Source organism: Chrysemys picta, chromosome 2, assembly GCF_011386835.1.
Source record: "Chrysemys picta bellii isolate R12L10 chromosome 2, ASM1138683v2, whole genome shotgun sequence".
Lineage (NCBI taxonomy): Eukaryota > Metazoa > Chordata > Testudines > Emydidae > Chrysemys > Chrysemys picta.
The window spans coordinates 215847750-215868631 of NC_088792.1; the positions used below are offsets into that span (position 1 = coordinate 215847750).

Consider the following 20882-nt stretch of genomic DNA (forward strand, 5'->3'; position numbering starts at 1 on the left):
ACCCTGATTGGTTGCTCTACCCCAGGAGGAAGGGAAGTGGGGCAGGCTTTCCCTCAGTCTGAACTGAAATTTATCTGAGTGCTGGGGCTTCTTACATCATAGTGAGATTTGGTACCTGCTGGAGCCAATCATGTTACTTGTAATGAAACCATGGGAGTTAGTGGCAGTCTTTACTGAAGACAGCTTCATTGTCACCTACAAGAAGTGGGGGGAAAAAAAAGGGGGGGACAGGGCGGCCTATGGCTTCAATCCCATTGCTAGGAGCAGGCCTCGGTGGCCATTTTAGATAAAGGCAAAACTTCATCAAATAGAAGGCAGAGCTTAGAAAATCATGAGACTTATTAAAAAAATAAAAAACACCCACCAAATATAGTGGCACTTGTGATAAAATTGTGATTGCTGGCTACAGTGTCTTCTCATCCCCACCCCTTACTTTGAGTTGTCTGGAAGATCTTGATATACATTAAGTTACATGATTGTGTTGGCTAACATTATTCAACCTCCTCTCCTGTGAGACATTATTCAAGCCATGTGAATTCCTTAGAAAATACATGCTGATTCATCAGACATTATGATTGGGGTTTTGTAGCAGGGATGCTTAACCCTACAGCCATTTCAGACATCTAGATGCAAGTGCTAAATCTTCAGTTTTTCTTTCAGAAAAATATTTCAATGTTACTGTTAAAATTATATTTCACCAGTAACCCTCTTCCCCAACCATGAATACAGCTGGCTCAAAGAACCCAAGAGAGCATCATGAAGCCACTTTATTTTCAGTAATATAATTGGCAATAATCCAGTAATAAAATCAAAAGTGACAGGGGAAATACACCAACAAATCTAACAATAAGAGCCACTCAGTCCAAAGAGGGATCTTAACATGGCAGCTGGTGAGCTGCACTGCTAAGGGGTACACACATCAGAGGGACAAAGTCTCACAATGGGATCAGCTTCAAAAGGTGTGACACTATATAAAAGAGAGGTGACCATGTTTACAATGATGTATCATCACTGATGTATTACTACTGTTGCACAATTGTGATAAATCTTGTACAAAGTATTTCATGTTAAGGTATCACTGGAAAAGCTATAGTCTGCTAAAGTATGATTATCCTGTTTATATGCACGTATCATTATATATGAAGTTATGAAACTTTGAGTTGTTTCTCAAACCTGTTGTGTTTCTGGGTAACACCCCCAAGACCAGGGCTTAAATTCAGCCTGAGCTGTCTGGAGCCGAGCGCTGGTACATTTTTAAAAACCTGCAGGAGCCCCATCACCTCCTGCAGGCTGAAACCCCGAACCCCAGTGCACCCCATGGGGCTGAAGCCCTGAGCCGCCATGCCCCCGCCTCTGCAGGGCTAAAGCTGCAAGCCATGGCGCCCCTCCCCAAGCTAAATCCCTGAGCCCTGGTGCCTCCCCCAAGGGCTAAAGCCCCAACCTCCCCCCACCCCGCCACCAGGGCCGTCTCCAGGTTTTCTGCCGCCCCGGCAGTTCGGCGGCGGATCCTTCACCCCTTCTCTTCCTCTTCGGCGGCAGCTCAAAGAGGAAGATAGGGAATGAGGAATCCGCCACCAAATTCCCGCTGAAGACCCGGACGTGCCTCCCCAATAGCGGACGGAGTGACGCCCCTTTGTATTGGCCGCCCCAAGCACCTGCTTCCTTAGCTGGTGCCGGCCCTGTCCCCCACCCCACAGCTGAAGCCAGGAGTGCCAAAGGGACGTGGAAGTGGCGGGGGAGGGCTCCTGGACATAATCTCTGAGAATTTAAACCCTGCACAGAACAGATTGGCTAGCCAGTCTGCTTGATGACCCATTAAGCAGAATCAGTTCTTCCAGGAACCCCTCCTGAGGTCTCTTCTGGCAGCACCTAGGCAATGAATGCCTCATGGCTCAGCAAGGCACATGCGACCCAGTACTCCATGTTTGCACCAGTAACTTTCCAGGCAGCTGGACTAAGGGTATCAATTGCACTGTGCCATCATTCTCAGACTTTATTCCTGCTCCATGTCTCTGGACTATGATTTCTAGCAAAGGGAAGCTTTGAATAAAAGGATTGATGACACCCCCACCCCCAGTCTCTTGTGTGACCCAGAGAGATTTATCGCAAGCTAGCAGAATTACCATCACTGCTAATATCCTGACCTACAGACTCTGAAACCAATTGTAAGGTGTATGATTCCTTGAACCAATTAATAACTCTCTTTTCTTTTTTATTAAATAATGTTTAGTTTAGGCTGCAGCATAGTATTTGGTAAGATCTGAAGTATAGCTTGACCTGGGGTGTGTGGCTGGTTCTCTGGAACTGGAAAAAACCTTACATGTGGTGCTTTTGGTTTTAATAACCTTACGTCACAAAGGTCCAGTTGTCTGGGTAGTGATAGGGGCTGGATTGCCTATTGGTGACTGTTTTGGCTCCTTGTTAACTAGTTTAGCGATGCAGTAGGTCACTTTTGTTTCTAGCTTGGTGACCTCTAATGATAGAATAAACCACCAGTTTTGGGGTGTCTGCCCTGTTTCCTACAGTCTGTCCTGAATTTGGCATTTTCAGATGTGACCCAAACCAGGCACGGTGACAAAGGGATTAGGGAAGCACAGTTGAGGTGAATGCAGTGCTACTAGCCTCTGGGGGTCGTTGCTCATTGAGGTCATTATGGATTGTTGCCCCTTGGGAAGGAATGAGACTCAAGAAACTATTGGTGGGGGGCATTGTCCATAGTTGCTGTGATTCTATGATCATGAGCACCAGTGACAAGTACCAAACCCTATAGAAAATTAACATTAGGCACAACTGACTACTAGGGCTGTTGCCCAATGGGGTGGAGCAAATGTGAGGTAAATCTAGCAGAAGGGGCCATTGTTGGTAGTGTACAATCAGCCACAAAACTGCAAGCCTCAGACATCATTTACACATGACAGAGACTGTATAGGAAACACTCGGAACAACAGCCACACACAACCCATAGCCCAGCCCAGCCCAACCACCAACTGCCTCTCGGAACTTCCTTCTATTTTACAGCAGGGAGGGAGCAGAGCCAGGAGCCATTTTGAGCTGTTGTCCACAAGGAGCATGAGGTATCAACCTCCAGCCTAAGTTGGTAGGAGGAGATATTCCGATAACTGCACAACAAATGCCCCACTCCTGGCCATTCTCACTAGCTGAACTCTGGCTGTGGCTGCGTTTTGCAATAGGAAGCATTGATTCCTGGTCATGCACTGATGAGAGGCTAGTGTACTCAGGTCGGTCCTTCAGTGCCCGGGACAAGGTGTCAGGCACTGTCTTGAGTTTCACTCGCACTGAACCTTCCCTTCTACAGTACCCATGTAATGATGGTGACCCTTGGGGACGCCCCAGTCCAGCCCTGTACCTGGGACAAAAGGTTTTCCTCAGCACAGATGGATTTGAAACCAGCCTCCTGCCCCTGACCATCCCTTCTGAGCTAGAGACCCCAAATGCCTCAGTCAGTGCTGCAGCCTTTGTGAAGAAGGATCAGTTAGTAATGGTGATAAATGGACAGGTCTATCTCTACTTCTTCATAGCTGGGGAGGAGGAATGGCTCCCAGTACAGGGGATAGATTCCTTGGTCACTGAGCTCTCCAACACCCACTGCTGCTACCCAGGGCAGGACCCAGCCTGCCAGGACACCAGTCTAACTATTTTTGCCTATGAGACTGGGCATTCAGCCTCCGAAAGCAACATCTTCCTGTCAGAGGATGGGGGCTACATGTTCACCGCTCTGAAGCTGAGCCCAGAACTGCAAGGGGTGCTGCTTGGTGTCTACAATTTTGTTTCCCTTTCCCAGACTGGGTTGCTCATCAACCGCACCCACAGTGATGGGGAAGGGAAAGGAGGAGGAGCCTATTTCTCATACACCGGGGGCAACATGAGCCACATGTACAGCCACATCTCCCTGGGCTTCCACCTGAAGTCCACAGGGGGCCCTGATGTCCGGGGTATCCAGAACCCTTTCCTGTGGGGCTTCACCATCCTCTGGACCAAAGACACTCTGCTGATCTCCACCAATAACGGCTTGCTTGTGGAGCCAGTGACTGCGCAGACAAAGGCGTTTTCCAGAACCTCCCCTCCTTTCCCTGGCGACGGCCTCTGCCATGTGGCCACCAGCAACACTGAGATTGCAGTCCTGACCCGGGACCAGCGGCTCTTCCATGGCAGCCTAGACATGGTCTCCACAACTATCGTGCAGGTTAGAGAGCGCAACAGCAGCGAGAAAGGCCTGTGCAATGCTGTGCTGATGTTTGACAAAGTAGGGATGCTCACCATATTGAGCCCTGAACCTACCAATAATTCCTGGGCCTATAACTTCCAGAAATGCACCTTGAACATGCAGTTGCTGCTCATGGAGCTTTGGCCACCTCTGCAAGACTGCCCAGTTGAGATCCTCAAGGGCCATTTCCACAACAAGATCCATTATATCGACATGCACCAGAAGCTGAACTTTAGTGCCACATTTGTGCCAAAGCCGGGCACTGGGGCTTTTCCAATGGTGACTGTGAGCAACCCCCATGCGCTAGGGTTCCAGGCATATATAACAGAGGATGGGTACACATATGACGGGAACACCAAGTACAGCTTGCACATGCAGATGCTGCAGCAATGCTTCTCTGGCATGGCAGAACCTCATTTCAGTGACACCTTCCTCTCTGGCGGGATGTCTGTCCTTACTGTGGACATCCCCAACAAAGGCCCTAGCTGCATTGATATGCATCCTTTGTCTGCACTTATCAATGTAGGTTGCCCACCTACTAAACACATTAAAGTTTTTAAAAACACAACAGCATGCAGCAAAGGCCTGTTTAATCAAGGCACGCTGCAAGATAACTTCACTTATACTATCAGCCACAATTTATATGACCCACATTTTCTTGCCACACCACAGTTAGGTCAAAGTGATCTTGAAGTTCTATATGAGTATAACGAGCTGGGATGTCCTCTTCTGCTGTATTATGATACTCCTTGGCTGCCAATCCTTGAGCTGTGGGAAAATGATGCATTTGTGGAGTATGTTGCTGCTGACTTTGTTGTGTTTGAAGTCAATGGAATGTATAATTATGATTATCTCTTGACAGCTGCTGAAGCCAATTGTATCTCTCAACCTCAGAATTGGACTGCTTTGATGCAAAAGCAAGATTCTCCAAATCCATACACTGCATGGAGCAGAATGAACTATGAAAGCTGTAAGAACCACGATGGACCTAAATTAGTATCACCCTCAGCCAAGTATCAAATTCTTGGTCAAAATGAAAAGAACAGGATTGTTTTTTCCCACTATAATGGCTTTTATATCTTTAAAGCCATTGTGGTGGACAAATTATATAGTTACTGTGAATTGTCTGCAACTGTCAGTGTATATGTCACTGGTGCCCTCCCAAAGTCTTACATACATGCTTGGACAACGCTGATAGCTTTTCTGACTATCATTCTGATTGCAATTTTGATGGGATATTTCTTACATAAACTATCACTTATGAAAAAATCCCCAAAAGTTAAAGTTTTTTGAGCATAATCATTTAGAAACCTAGTATGGTGTTTAGGGAAATTAATGGGGGTACCGTTAAGAATTCTCATAGGCTAGTTTTTTATTAAATAAGCTCAATTGAGGCAGGCTGATTAAAATAAGGAATGCCTATGTATGAAAGAGGAAATGATAAAAGGAACTGTTGTATGTTTTCTAACTTTATAGATGTTGGAGGGGTGATGTTCTTACTCCAAGCTATTAGATCTTTAAAGGGTGGACGTTCCCTTAGATCTATTTTAACATACTAATTTATCTTCCCCAATTCTTTTTCTCATTTTCATGCAGTAATCTTCCGTCTCTTGGCTTATGTGAACAATCCTTACTGCCTGCTATTTTATTGCTAATATATAGCTTTTTAGTGTGTCACCTTTTGTTGATGTAGTCAGTTACATTAACCTATTCAAGAGCTGGATCTTCTAATCCAGCTGACCCTTTCCTCAAAAAAGGCTTCCTTTGGAGCATGACTAGTGCTTGTTCGATGGACAGTATGTCAATGGAAATCCAAGAGATTCCTCTAGTTTGTATTCCTGTTGTGATTTTCCTCCTCTCCCACCATTTGCAATATTAATTTTAGTTTATATCCGATTCCATTTCATTTGCTGGATGGCAGAATACTGACATTTCTATTGGGTTCTAAAGAACTCTACATCAAAACAGTGAAATACAATTATTTTCCAATATGAGAGAATTGAATGGATTCTGAAAACATTATTGAGGTTGAATAGCACTTGGCTTCAATGGGATTACTAGCCTGAGTATATACAATTTAACATGAATAAAGGTTGCAGAATGTGGCCCCTGGGTTTCCTGTTGGGTCATGTGGTCAACCAAGTATTACCTATTTAATGTATGTACCATGAAACTTGGTTGTGGTCCACTGCCGTGATCAATTCATACTCTTCACCATTGAGATTCTCATCCCTCTTCCCCCCCCCCCCCGCGCGCGCACACACACACACACACACACACACACACACACACACACACACACACACACTCTTACACTTGCAAGGACCTTTCAAATCTGTATTAATAGATTTTTAAAAAACTTTACTGGTAGGTACAATGTATGGGCTAACACGACAGTGGCATGCAGCAGAAACAAACCAAAAACCATGACATTCATCATTTAAGAAACAAACTGGGTTTTTGTCTACACATTTCATATGGTCTTGACTATAGAAAGAATTTTAATGTTAATTAACATTTTAATATAGCAAAAGTATTTTAGACAACTGTCTTTACAACTTTGTAGTAAAATTGTTCATTTTTATTTGTTGTTAACTGAGGGCTCATTTTGTGGATTTCTTGTATTTATTAGGCCTAGAGCAAGTGAAGAAACAATATAGTTTCTTCAAATAAGGTGCTTTAGAAGTGTTATGCTTATAAAGACAGAACTTTTGCTTTTTTTACCTGCGTATTATATGGATGTTTAGATTTAAAAATAAAAATTTGTCAGTTTACAAACATGGTAATAGTTTGTTCTGTGACTGTGGAATGCAAGATGAATAGTTAAAAGTGAGTTCTCTCATGATTACCACTTCTGCAAAATCCATCCCCGTCATGGTTTCCATGCTGGGAATCCATCTGTTTAGATCAACAACCTGGAAGAGACTCGTGTGTTGGCAAGTGAAGGAAGGAAAGAAAGTGTTCTGTTGGGCTGAGTTTTCACCTGTTGTTGGAAACGTAATCGAGAAAAAAAAAAAACAAGAAAAAAGGACTCCACAGACTGCAAGAAGTGGCAAATTGTGTCACAAAACTAAATCAATAGGATGCAGTAAGGGCAGGAATTAAGACCTCCCCTCCCAGAAGGCGAATATGATAATTAAAGCACAAAATACAACCTGTCTCTGGATTGATGAAAAAAAATGTTGACATATTTTGAGAGGTATCCCTTTAAATAAACTGGCAGAATCAAATGATTGCATAAGATTAATCAAACACATTTGATTATCCTTAAATGATGTAGAACCAAGCTTATTTTAATAACCAGCACAAACCTACTTACAAGTCCAAGATTTAATCACTTCTAAGTCAACAATAACCAATCAATAGCTACCTTCGAACTCTAGAGGCAATTATGCATCAGCTACTGGATAACAGCTAAATGGATGTTTTATATTCTAGGGTTACCATATTTCAGCAAGCAAAAAAGAGGACGGGAGGAGCCCCGCCCTAGCCCCGCCCCTCCCACTTCCCGCCCCCCCAGAACCCCCAACCCTCCCCCCGTTCCTTGTCCCCTGACTGCCCCCTCCTGGGACCCCTGCCCCTAACTGCCCCCCAGGACTCCACTCCCTATCTAAGCCTCCCTGCCTCTTGTCCCCTGACTGCCCCAACCCTTATCCACACCCCCACCCCCAGACAGACCCCTGGGACTCCCACGCCCCATCCAACCACTCCCCACCCCCTGACAGCCCCCCCCCAGAACTCCCAACCCATCTAAACCCCTCTGCTCCCTGTCCCCTGACTGCTCCGATCCCTCTCCCCACTCCTGCCCCCTGACAGCCCCCCCCAGAACTCCCAACCCATCTAAACCCCTCTGCTCCCTGTCCCCTGACTGCTCCGATCCCTCTCCGCACTCCTGCCCCCTGACAGCCCCCCCCAGAACTCCCAACCCATCTAAACCCCTCTGCTCCCTGTCCCCTGACTGCTCCGATCCCTCTCCCCACTCCTGCCCCCTGACAGCTCCCCCCCAGAACTCTCAGCCCCCCACCCCCCCCCCTCTCCTTGTCCCCTGACTGCCCCCTCCTGGGACCCCTGCTCCTAACTGCCCTCCAGAACCCCACCCCCTACCTAAGATTCCCTGTTCCTTGTCCCCTAACTGTCCCCTCCTAAGACCCCCCCAACTGCCCCCCAGGACCCTACCCCCTACCTGTACCCTGACTGCCCAAAACTTTCTCCACTCCCCCCAAAAAGCCCCCCCCCCGTTTCTTGACTGCCACCTCCAGAACCTTCCTGCCCCCTGGCCCCCTTACCCTGCTGCTCAGAACAGGGTGTTGGGCTCTGTGCGAGCCGGACACGTGGCTGAGCTCCCCAGCACAACAAAACCGGGTCCCTGGCCCTGCACAACAAAACCCGGTCCCTGGCCCGGACCGGACTGCAGGGGAGAGCTGCCCTTGTATCAGCACAAAGTGCTCTCGCTCCCATTTTGCTACACTGCATGGCAGAAACCGCTCCCAGTTGCAAAAGGGGAGGGCTGCACTTTGTGCTGATACACTTGCTCAGAATCCAGGGCGGATCCGGCTCCTCTACAGCTGCTCCGGAGTCCAGCCCGGGACTTCCCTGCAGCCCTCCCAGCCGCTCGGTCTGCTCTGCCTGTGGGGGAAATCCCGGACATTGTGAGTGCTTTACAAATTCCCCCCGGACGCTATTTTTAGTACAAAAAGGAGGACATGTCCGGGTAAATCAGGACGAATGGTAACCCTATATATTCTGGCAAACAGATTTTTAAACAATTTATTATGAATATAATTCTGATCTTCAGACTTGCCCTACTGGGCTCTCTTTCCTTTACCTCTCACATTCAGACTGTTGCTAAATTCTACATCTTTTTGGTGTACAACATTTTTTCAGAACCCATCCATTACTTTTCAACTCTACTGTCAAATCCCACAACTGTCCCTTGATAATCTCCACCTAGGATAGAGTAACCATCTTCTCAATGGTCACCTTGCTCCCCTCCAGTCTATTCAAAATGACACCAAATTCATTTCCCTCACCCACTCCTCTGACTACATCAACCATCTTGACACATCTCTTTACTAGTTTTATATCAATTAATTATTTTAACCCCTTCATTTTTGCTTGCAAGGCTCCTCCCAACTCTGCCCTTGTCTACAACTCTCATTTTTCCTACCACTCCTCTGTTCAGGCCATGTGCTCTAGCACTTTTGCCTCCCTCCATGCCTTTCCCCCCCCCCGCCCCACTTTTCCCTTCCACAAGTACCCGTTTTCACCTCCCCTGCCCCAAACCTAGAATGTTCCCTTTGATCCTGTACACCTGACAAACTCCTGCTCTTTCAACTCCTTCCTCAAAAATCCTTCCCTTACCACATACTTTGAAAGCAAACTAAGAAATAACATGTTGCATATTGTGCACCACCTAACCCAGTGGTCCCCAACATGGTGCCCGCCGGGGCATTTATGTGCGCCCGCCTAGTGTCCAGCAGGGGAGAGAAGCTGAGGCCCCATGCCTGACAGGGACAGAGTACTCTGGGGCTGCGGGTGCTGGTGTTCTCTGTCCTCACGGCTTCTCTTTGGCTTCTCTCTGGATTCATATATTATGTAATATTAAATATGATGTTTTTCATATTATTTAATGTACAAATACAAAATAAGCCTTGCAAAATTGTTGGCACCCGCCACACTCTTCTGAAAACATGAATTGCTACTGGCCACAAAAAGGTTGGGGACAACTGACCTAACCCATAACCTGACTCTATATTCTCTCCTCTATTCCCGATGGGTGATTACTTCAGCTACTGGTCAGCCCCTTGATTCTTCTAAAGAGCTTATGACCTAAACTGATCACAAAACAGGACTCTCAGAGAAGATAAACTGTCACAGCTCCATGATGGATTTGCCCCCAAATCCTTATTTGCTATATAAAACCCCCTGGTTACCACACAATGGTTTCTAGACAAATTCAAATGGCAAAATAATGTGTGGAATATTATCCCAATTCACTCTACATGTGAATAAGAAAACTACAAACTCCAAAGCCAGGAAGAAAAACCTCCTCTGAGGGACGTATGAGAGTATGCAATTATTGGACAAGCTGGCTGAACTATTGGGACCAGTGTAAAAGTTACAGATAAACAGAAAGGAATTGGTAACCGTATAATGAAGGCCATTTAGCTCCATCCATTTTCAGGTACACTAACTTTCCTTAACATCACAGCCATTCTGACCCACATTCAGTTGAACCTGTTTCATATTATTGGATATTTAAGGCTTAAAATATTCAGTGAAGATTCCAGAATTTTTCATCCAATTGCACCAAATGTTACTCTTGGTTATACTTTTTCGCTAAACATACAGTGCTACCCATGGAGGATTCTCACTCATGAGTGCTATGCTTCTTAGCACAAGACTGGCTGACCTGCCATAGCTCTCCCATTTTCTTACCCTTGAGGTCAGTGGTAGTGAAGTAGAGCATGCCCCAATATCTGTTAAATCTCATCTACTTTAACAGGAGCAGGTTAAGGCTAAGTGAAATTGTGGCCATACTACACAAACATAACAGGCAATGCCAAACTACAAATAAAAAATAAAGTAAGTATTCATAAGTATCTTCTCCAGGATCTAAAATTAGTTTCAAAATGTCTCTGAAGCCAATAATCTAAATAACTGAACCAAAGTGAAGTCTAAACAATTATTTTTGACTCAAACTATTTTCACCACTTCCTACTGTGAAACAGAATTTTATTATAAATCCACTTCCCCAGGGGAGAATCCAAAGAATCAAGGACATTTTTCATCAGTACACAATTCAATTACCATTATGATGATATGAGGATATAGTAATTATAGCAGAAGCATGGACATCCATTGTGTTCTAGTGTCAGGTTTATAATAGCAACAACTTTGTACCTAACGTAAGATGACATTAAGTTCAAAAATAATATAAGCACTGTCACAAAAGAACAAAACATATGCTATGTTGTTTTGAGAAATTCATTAAGGACTGTATTGTAATGCATATAAACAGAGCAAAGTTAAGCTTAGGCATGCAACTTCAACTTTGGCATTTCTGGACTTTTGAGAGATTAATTGTGCAACTTCACATTCTCACCAGTGTTTTGCATGGAATTTCCCAGGTTGCCGGGTTGTTTTTGTTTGCTTGGTGTGAGGTATTTTTTTTCCCTTTTCTTTCTGGGTTGGTTGTTTCTGTTTCTTGGGGAGGAAGGGGGTTGTTTTTCAAGAATAGAAAATCAAAAAAATTACAAATTCAGCATTAGCGTTAATCTTAAATGAAATACAGATGTGTTAAGGTATGGTAATACACATTTCGGCACCCAAATAATCTTAACTCTGCCTGATAGTGACACCATACAATAACCATACAATTATGTTGGTATTTTAGTGTTTAAAGACCCAAATTGGATACAGCTGAAAATATACAAAAAATTAAATTAAAATTAAAAAAATAAAACGGTGCTTTTCCCCACTTGTGATATTACAGGCCATAGGTAAGGTCATTTAGATGCCTTGTGTTTTTCCATACCTTATTATATTTTAAATTTTAAAAATTAATTTTGCCTGGGTTTGTAATGCTTCTATTGGAATAATTACAACGTTCTTATGGTTTTTTACCCTTCAACCTTAACTGCAGCTTACCATAATACTTTTTGGAGTTTTTTGTTTCTCTGTCTCTTGGAAAATATATATGTAAGAAAGAGAAAGAACATCCATATTAGGAGTTCTCAGGACTTAGAAAACCTAACTTAACTAAGTGAAGACCTAAGTGATGCAAGTGTACCAAATTTGCAAGTCTAAGGCAACTTTAATTAAAATCATTGGAGAATTTTAAAAGCAAGGGAAAATAAGTAGGGCAGCAAGAAAAACTTTTAGTCGTAAACCAGTTGTAACAAAGGAACTAACAGGTTCTCTCTAAAGAGTAACCAAACCCTTATGTTGCCTGTGTAAATTACTTAAGGGAGTTGTTCCCACAATCCCTCTACTTTAGATGCAACAGTAGGTTATTTGAAAAGAGATCACATTGGGGGAAAATCCCCTCTAACTGAATGATTCCTAGCATACAAAATCACAAGGATAGTGGATTACTATCAGTAGTGGTTTAACACTCCAAAATTATTTTTCTACATCTCAGAATGAGATTTTTTTGTCTTCACAATTAGTTAATCCTTTTGTCCTTCTAACCAGAATGTCTAAAGCTTGGAAAGAAAAAGCTATTTTCTTTACACTTCATAAGCAAATTGAGCCATTTAAAAACTGCCCTACAGCAAAATTCACGAAAGCTCTGGATTTGCCATTTGACAGTGCATTTTAAACTAAAGCACTGACTTCAAAACTCAATACATTTTCACTTTGATCAAGTTTTAGTCTATTCTGAGGAAACTGGCCAAGGAATTTTGTTTACTCTCATTTCAGCATTACAGACCAGTGAATGTCAATCCAACTTCGAAAACCATGCAGTCTATCAATATGGGCCATTGGCTAGATTGCTATTATTCAGAAATATTTACTTAGGAATTTCCCTGAAGTATTTGATTTCTGGGCCTTTAAACCAATTCATTATGCAACACATGCTTATTTGGTACTATCAAAAACTCAAGATAGCTTTGAAAGCAAACAAGAAATAACGGACACCAATCACTTTTTATTTCTCTTGGAATTCTCTCTCAAAATTTCAAGCAACATTTAACTAATTGCTTACTATTCTTTTATCTTAATCACACAGATTAAAATGAAGACCGAAGAATGTGTGAAAAGCTTTGTTTTTATAGGGATGCTATTGCTGAAAGCTAGCTGCATTGAAATTCAGTTCTGTAACACTGAATACTATTAGCCATCTTCTGATCAAAATTCCTTTAAAGTGGAATCTATGTTCTTAAAAAGCCTAATTGATATGCATTGGGATGAAGAGTTCTCGGCTAAGAAAATAATTATTTCCCCACTGTTTGGTTTGCAGGATCCCACAAAGTTCGTGTTAGAACCTTTAGTGTGAATTCACACAAGTTTGCTGCTTTGCTCAGCTGACATTACTGTAAATTATCTGGTAAAGGAAGAGCTATATAAAGCCCTGTTATTTACCATAGTAATTGACTCTTTCCTATCTGATGATTTCCTATACGGATCTATGCACTTGGGAATTACACACACACAGGTTTGGAATCTTTAGTTAGCAGTATCTATTGTATGTACAAAGAAGGGCTGAAGATGATTGTGGTCCCAACCACCCGCAAAAATTTGACAACTTACACCAGTGTAACTGAAATAAAACCTAGCCTTCAGTGTCTGCTTAATTGTTACCTTCCTCCGTCTGGTGAGAGCTACTCATATCTATAATTATTAGACAGCACGCAAGTAAGAATTTCTACAGACTTATTCACTTAATAATTGATAAGGATTTCACCTGCAGTCACATAAAACTTCATCTGCATCAGATGCATCTAACTCCGGATTTTGACAAATATTGACTTCCTAATTAAGTAAAAACTAGGACAACTAAATAGGTATTAAGCAATACTTTAATATATAACAAAAATTCCAAGAGGACTTGAAAGTTATCTATTTTCATCATATCTATTCTGAGAAAATTTACAACTTGGCTGTAACAATTGACTGCAGGCTGATATCCAAAACACGGTCTCAAGTTAAAAGCAATTTTTAATATAAATCTCCAAGGAAAAAAGCACCAATGTATTTTTAGAGAGACCAGACGACTTTCTAATTTCATACTCTTACTGTAATTTAAACTTTTCCACAACTCCCCCCCACCCCCCAAAAAACCCTTAGTTTTGTTGAATATGTAAAATTAATCCATTGACATATACCAGGCTGCAATCCAGACCAGTGAGGGGCTGTGTTACTCCTGCCCTGCAACCTTGGGTGCCTTACAATGCCTTGCTGAAGCAGCTCCTACCTGGGCCACTCACAAACAGCCTTCCAGCATGCATGCCAGACCTTGAGTGTCTGTGTATAATTGCAGCCTGCCAGCCACACACGGGTTACAGTCTGGTTCTCACTAGTCTTGGTTATACTGCAGGGTGACCCCAACACACACCCCAGTCTCAGATTTCACCCAGAAATGTATGTCCTGTACTGTCCAGCCCTCTCCTAGATAGTACAAATTTTAAAGTCCATTAATCCTTAAAGGGAATAATATGCCATCTTATTATCTCAAATATTCAGACACTTCAATTTAAACACGCTGGATTAGATAAAACAGTTTATTAACTGCAGAGCAATTTGAAGTAAGTACAAGTAACGAGGGAGAAGAGTAAAAAATGATTACAAGAAAAATAAAAGATAAGACGTTCATTAATACTTAAACTATATCAGATTCAAGCAAGGTTTCTCCCCACATGCTTTCAGCAGTCTTACTGACCGAACCTTATAGGTCAGCACCCCTCTTCCCCAGAGTTTAACAAATGCTTCCTTCGTCCTTCAAGTGCCATGAATGTGATGGGCAGGGGAAGAGAGCTGACCCTTGGGTTGTTTATCCCTCCTTTTTATAGTTTCAGTCCCCCTCTTGAAAAACATGTCCAGCTGGGCACTAGGCCACAAGGTCTATGTGGAAGGATGTTCCCTGCTGGCTTTTTCTCACCTGTTTGAGCGGTCTGTGTTTCCCTTCCTGCTTGATGACTGTTTACTGCTTAAATGCAAATTAAGCAGCACACACATTCCTTTATTTAGGATAGAACTGTTTGCCAACTTCTGTTTGGGCAGGACTGTGGGGTTTGGAACATGTGTTAACTCCATGCAGGGGAATGTTATAACTTTACATACAATGCTGCCACACATTTTAGCAGGATGATACTGACCAGCTAATTATGACTTTTCAAATGATACCTTACAAGACATGCCTTGTACAAAATTATTACAATAGTATGGAGGATGTGAACACAGGGTATATTCTGTCACATCCATGCACTTGGCCACCTCGCTTCTCAAACTCTGTGGGTATTTCTACACTGCAATTAAAAACCCATGGCTGATCAAAGAAAGAGAAAAGTGATAGCCCCAAAAAGAGGTTGAGTTTATAGATGAACAGGCAAAGATGTTATTCTGCAACTGGCATGGCTGCAGAACCTGAAAGTTACCATCTCTGCAACAATACCCACTGCTTATACTGAAATATAGTTTCCTAATGAGCACTGCCAACATTTAAGAACTGCCTTTGTCAGCAGCTGCTTGCACTCGCATTGCATTTTCTGGCAATTCATTAACATATCAGCACAACAGTGATCCCCCCAACCCCCAGTTTGTATCCTGTAATAACTTTGCTATTCAATTGTGTAACCTTAGCATGATTTATTTTTTAATTTTAGAAGAAAGCTGCAACTCTTCTGCTTAACACGGCAGTCTGAAAATGAACGGTATTGCCATAAACTGTGAAATCTACCGGCAGATAAAGTTCAATTTAAATTAGCATTTGAACTTTAATAATTTAATCATCATGTGGGTCCTCACTGGTGGACATCTCAGAACAGAGGCAAACAATTTTCATAATCTAAAGTACCGGGATCCCATACTGCTAGAAACACAAGTATTGCTTTTGAGCAAAGCTGTTGTCATGAGCAGTTAGCTCAGAATTAAAATCTTTTGTCCTTTTCAGTTAAAATATTGCAAAAGGTGCTTCTCAATAGGACCTTTCATTTTGCTGTGTTTTTGCTGTGCTGAGCAAAAACAATCAGCACATTTCCTTTTAACTATGTAGTAATATACTGAAAAAAATTTCTCTCCGCTAATGAGGAGGTCCTAGCCCTATAAATCAGATCTATGAGTAAATATTGCAGAGCTTAATATTCGTCAGCTTTTCCATCTAAAGACCCGGCATTCATTCAAAAGATATATTCATTGGACTCCTAGATAGAGTGAGAACATGGAAGCATCCATGTTGATGCATCATGTTCCAATGGCAGCTGCAAGTCCGTCTACACTACAGAAGTTTAGTATGCTAGCCATTGTTTAGACTCCTAGCATACCATTAACTCACCACATATAACATGCTCCCAGCGGTGCATGGGAGTTCACACTGGCAAGTGCTGGCTTATTAACCTGAGGGGTTCAAAGAGTCCTCTGACTACGGTCCCACAGTACACCACTCATTGTATACGTGGCCTGTCGAGCAGAGTTTCTGTACCCAGCTGAGCAGGGTCAAGTTTGCCATAAGCCCCCAAACCACATACAATAGCACTGGGTCCTATTTTTTGCCAATTCTTTGCAATCAGTGTGTTTAAAGAAAGCAGATTTCAAAACATGTGTCTGAAGAGCATCATGTGCCAACTGGCCCAAGGCTGACATCTGCACACTTATGAGTATATGAAGTGAGAACGATTCAGTTATAGCTAAACCCTAATTTGAAACACGCTGGCCTCTGACTGGATATCCAAATGCCTGGTTGAACATGGTATTAGTCACTTCAGTAAACAGTGCCAGGAGAAAATAAGAGGACTGAAGATGCTATGTAACAAGGCTAGGATGCCAATAGCCACCTCATTGGCAGGGAGGAAACCCTACCCATTTTTTAATGAATTGGAGCATATTCTTGGCTTTTCTCCAGCCACAGAGCCCCGGATGCTACTGGATAGCATCCATCTGGCAAATTACAAAGAAAACAATGACACATCTAGTGTAACCCAGTTGGAGATCATGGATGAAGCAGAGGACTAGAGATGTCAGATGATATGCAAAGATTCCAAGACTTTTTCAGTCTCTTCAGCCCTGGAGACAAGCAGGAAAGCAGGTTTTGGTGAAGGTGGAAAACACTGACTTAAAAAAAAAATTGGAGCAGGACTTGCATGTCTGGGGTTGGACAGAGAGTCTTCTGCATTTATGTAGGTACCTTCATTATTGGAAGACTGGTGGATGCAGCTTCACATGAGGGCAGAAGTGTAGACTTTCCCCTACCTCCTTAAGATCCTTTCCTTCCCAACTCTGCTTCCACAATCAATGGCAGCTCCCTCCTTCTTGCACTTGGTTTGGCTCCACTTGACTGACATTTGGTGGCCCTTTCCATAAACCCCTCCAGGTTCCACTGCGTGACCTTCATTCCAAGTAAGGGCAGAAATCCCTAGCACATGGCAGCTACTTGAGCTTTGCCATCCCATTGGATTCAGAGAGTTGTGCCAAGAACCAGGGGACTCAGAGCAGAACACTGATGTCACAGGGTAGCTGGTCCCTATTGGCTGGGCAGGAATGTTGTCCCTAGCCTCTGTTTGCCATAAGTTGGGATTGGGTGACAGGGCACGGATCACTTGATAACCTCTCTGTACATTCCCTTTGGGGCACCTGCCATTGGTCACTGTCAGAGGACAGGATACTGGGCTTGATGGACCTTTGGTTTGATCCATAGATTCATAGATTCTAGGACTGGAAGGGACCTCGAGAGGTCATCGAGTCCAGTCCCCTGCCCGCATGGCAGGACCAAATACTGTCTAGACCATCCCTGATAGACATTTATCTAACCTACTCTTAAATATCTCCAGAGATGGAGATTCCACAACCTCCCTAGGCAATTTATTCCAGTGTTTAACCACCCTGACAGTTAGGAACTTTTTCCTAAAGTCCAACCTAGACCTCCCTTGCTGCAGTTTAAACCCATTGCTTCTGGTTCTATCCTTAGAGGCTAAGGTGAACAAGTTTTCTCCCTCCTCCTTATGACACCCTTTTAAATACCTGAAAACTGCTATCATGTCCCCTCTCAGTCTTCTTTTTTCCAAACTAAACAAACCCAATTCTTTCAGCCTTCCTTCATAGGTCATGTTCTCAAGACCTTTAATCATTCTTGTTGCTCTTCTCTGGACCCTTTCCAATTTCTCCACATCTTTTTTAAAATGCGGTGCCCAGAACTGGACACAATACTCCAGCTGAGGCCTAACCAGAGCAGAATAGAGCAGAAGAATGACTTCTCGTGTCTTGCTCACAACACACCTGTTAATACATCCCAGAATCATGTTTGCTTTTTTTGCAACAGCATCACACTGTTGACTCATATTTAGCTTGTGGTCCACTATAACCCCTAGATCCCTTTCTGCCGTATTCCTTCCTAGACAGTCTCTTCCCATTCTGTATGTGTGAAACTGATTTTTCCTTCCTAAGTGGAGCACTTTGCATTTGTCTTTGTTAAACTTCATCCTGTTTACCTCAGACCATTTCTCCAATTTGTCCAGATCATTTTGAATTATGACCCTGTCCTCCAAAGCAGTTGCAATCCCTCCCAGTTTGGTATCATCCGCAAACTTAATAAGCGTACTTTCTATGCCAATATCTAAGTCGTTGATGAAGATATTGAACAGCGCTGGTCCCAAAACAGACCCCTGCTGTACCCCACTCGTTATGCCTTTCCAGCAGGATTGGGAACCATTAATAACAACTCTCCGAGTACGGTTATCCAGCCAGTTATGCACCCACCTTATAGTAGCCCCATCTAAATTGTATTTGCCTAGTTTATCGATAAGAATATCATGCGAGACCGTATCAACTGCGTTACTAAAGTCTAGGTATACCACATCCACAGCTTCACCCTTATCCACAAGGCTCGTTATCCTATCAAAGAAAGCTATCAGATTGGTTTGACATGATTTGTTCTTCACAAATCCATGCTGGCTGTTCCCTATCACCTTACCACCTTCCAAGTGTTTGCAGATGATTTCCTTAATTACTTGCTCCATTATCTTCCCTGGCACAGAAGTTAAACTAACTGGTCTGTAGTTTCCTGGGTTGTTTTTATTTCCCTTTTTATTGATGGGCACTATATTTGCCCTTTTCCAGTCTTCTGGAATCTCTCCTGTCTCCCATGATTTTCCAAAGATAACAGCTAGAGGCTCAGATACCTCCTCTATTAGCTCCTTGAGTATTCTAGGATGCATTTCATCAGGCCCTGGTGACTTGCAGGCATCTAACTTTTCTAAGTGATTTTTAACTTGTTCTTTTTTTATTTTATCTGCTAAACCTACCTCCTTCCCATTAGCATTCACTATGTTAGGCATTCCTTCAGACTTCTCGGTGAAGACCGAAACAAAGAAGTCATTTAGCATCTCTGCCATTTCCAAGTTTCCTGTTACTGTTTCTCCCTCTTCACTAAGCAGTGGGCCTACCCTGTCTTTGGTCTTCCTCTTGCTTCTAATGTATTGATAAGTCTTCTTGTTTCCCTTTATTCCCGTAGCTAGTTTGAGCTCATTTTGTGCCTTTGCCTTTCTAATCTTGCCCCTGCATTCCTGTGTTGTTTGCCTATATTCATCCTTTGTAATCTGTCCTAGTTTCCATTTTTTATATGACTCCTTTTTATTTTTTAGATCATGCAAGATCTCGTGGTTAAGCCAAGGTGGTCTTTTGCCACATTTTCTATCTTTCCTAACCAGCGGAATAGCTTGCTTTTGGGCCCTTAATAGTGTCCCTTTGAAAAACTGCCAACTCTCCTCAGTATGGCTGTTCTTATGTTCTTCTTAAGTGTCCAGCATGTCCAGTTCTCCTCTACCAAAAGTTGAAGCTAGCCAAATTCAGATTGAAAATAAGGTCTACATTTTTAATGAGGAGAGTAATTAAACATTGAAACAATGTACCCAGGGCCATGGTGGAGTCTCCCATCCCTGGAAATTTTTAAATCAAGATGCGCTGTTTTTCTAAAAGATACACCCAAGGAATTATTTTGCGGAAGATCTATGGCCTGTATCATACAGGTCAGACCAGATGATCACAACGGTCCCTTCTGGCCTTAGAATCTATGAACATGTGCTTCCAGTTTAGCCAACTGGGGAGGTGGGGGAGCACCTGGGGCTTTAAAAGATCAGGGAAAATCTGAGGAGAGACCTGGTTAGTCGGGGCTGCCTGAAACCACAGACTGGAGGAGCAAAGAAAACAGGCTGGTGAAAGCCACTTCTGAGAGACAATCTGCAAAGTGCAGAAAGCTCTGCAAGCCCTCCCTGGGAAGAGTGAGGGATTGGCCTAGAGGCTGGCGAACAGGCTAGTTTGCTGATGGTCCTTAGCCAGAGAACCTGTGGAGGGAAGGTGAGAAGGGCTAAAGGCTACAAGCCAGCAGATGACCTACCCTGCAGATCTTCCTGAGCCAGAGAGTCAATACCATGAGGCTGAAAAGAGATGTGACCTGTTGGACTGTGTCTGAATAGGTGAGTCATGAAATTGGTCACTCTCAGGGGGAAGGGCCTGGAGAGTGGGACCCTGGAACAAAAGCAGAAAGAACTGGGAACTGAGTGCTGGTGAACTCCAAGGTGGGTGTTTCTGAATGATGTCCCTGGAGATTTCTATGCACCTTCACGTTTACTGTAAGTTTGCTGATAAATGTTTTACTACAAGGATTTTAGGGAAATAAATTATGCCCAGAGATGAAACTTTGTATTGAAAATAGAGACTGATCCTTTCATGGTAAAACAGAAGAGGAAACAAAGGTAGGTACATATTTGTACCGTGGCCTGCTGCAAGAGGACTCCAAGCAGGGTTCTGACAAACAGCAACTGCAACTTTTGAGTAGAACTCTGTATGCGTATGTGGGCTGGAACTGCACCTAAACCAGCCTGTCTAGTGTGGATGCATTGCACCACTGTTATTTACACTAGCAAACAGCTTCTAATTAAGGCAATCTTTGTTGACAGGCTACTGCTGTAGATAAGATGCGAGAAAAGTATGCAACGGAAGTCTA

The 20882-nt window shown here is 43.1% G+C and overlaps 1 protein-coding gene across 1 annotated transcript; it reads left to right on the forward strand.

Annotated features, from left to right (window-relative positions):
• Nucleotides 1-2870: 2870 nt before the first annotated feature.
• CATSPERD (cation channel sperm associated auxiliary subunit delta) lies at nt 2871-6457 on the forward strand. Its single transcript, XM_005280011.3, has one exon. The coding sequence runs from the start codon at nt 3131-3133 to the stop codon at nt 5516-5518; it is 2388 nt and encodes a 795-aa protein (XP_005280068.1). The 5' UTR covers nt 2871-3130; the 3' UTR covers nt 5519-6457.
• Nucleotides 6458-20882: the final 14425 nt, after the last annotated feature.

Bases quoted from the DNA above. Each gene is read 5' to 3' on its own strand.
- CATSPERD (XM_005280011.3), top strand. From the start codon at position 3,131: ATGCCCCACTCCTGGCCATTCTCACTAGCTGAACTCTGGCTGTGGCTG.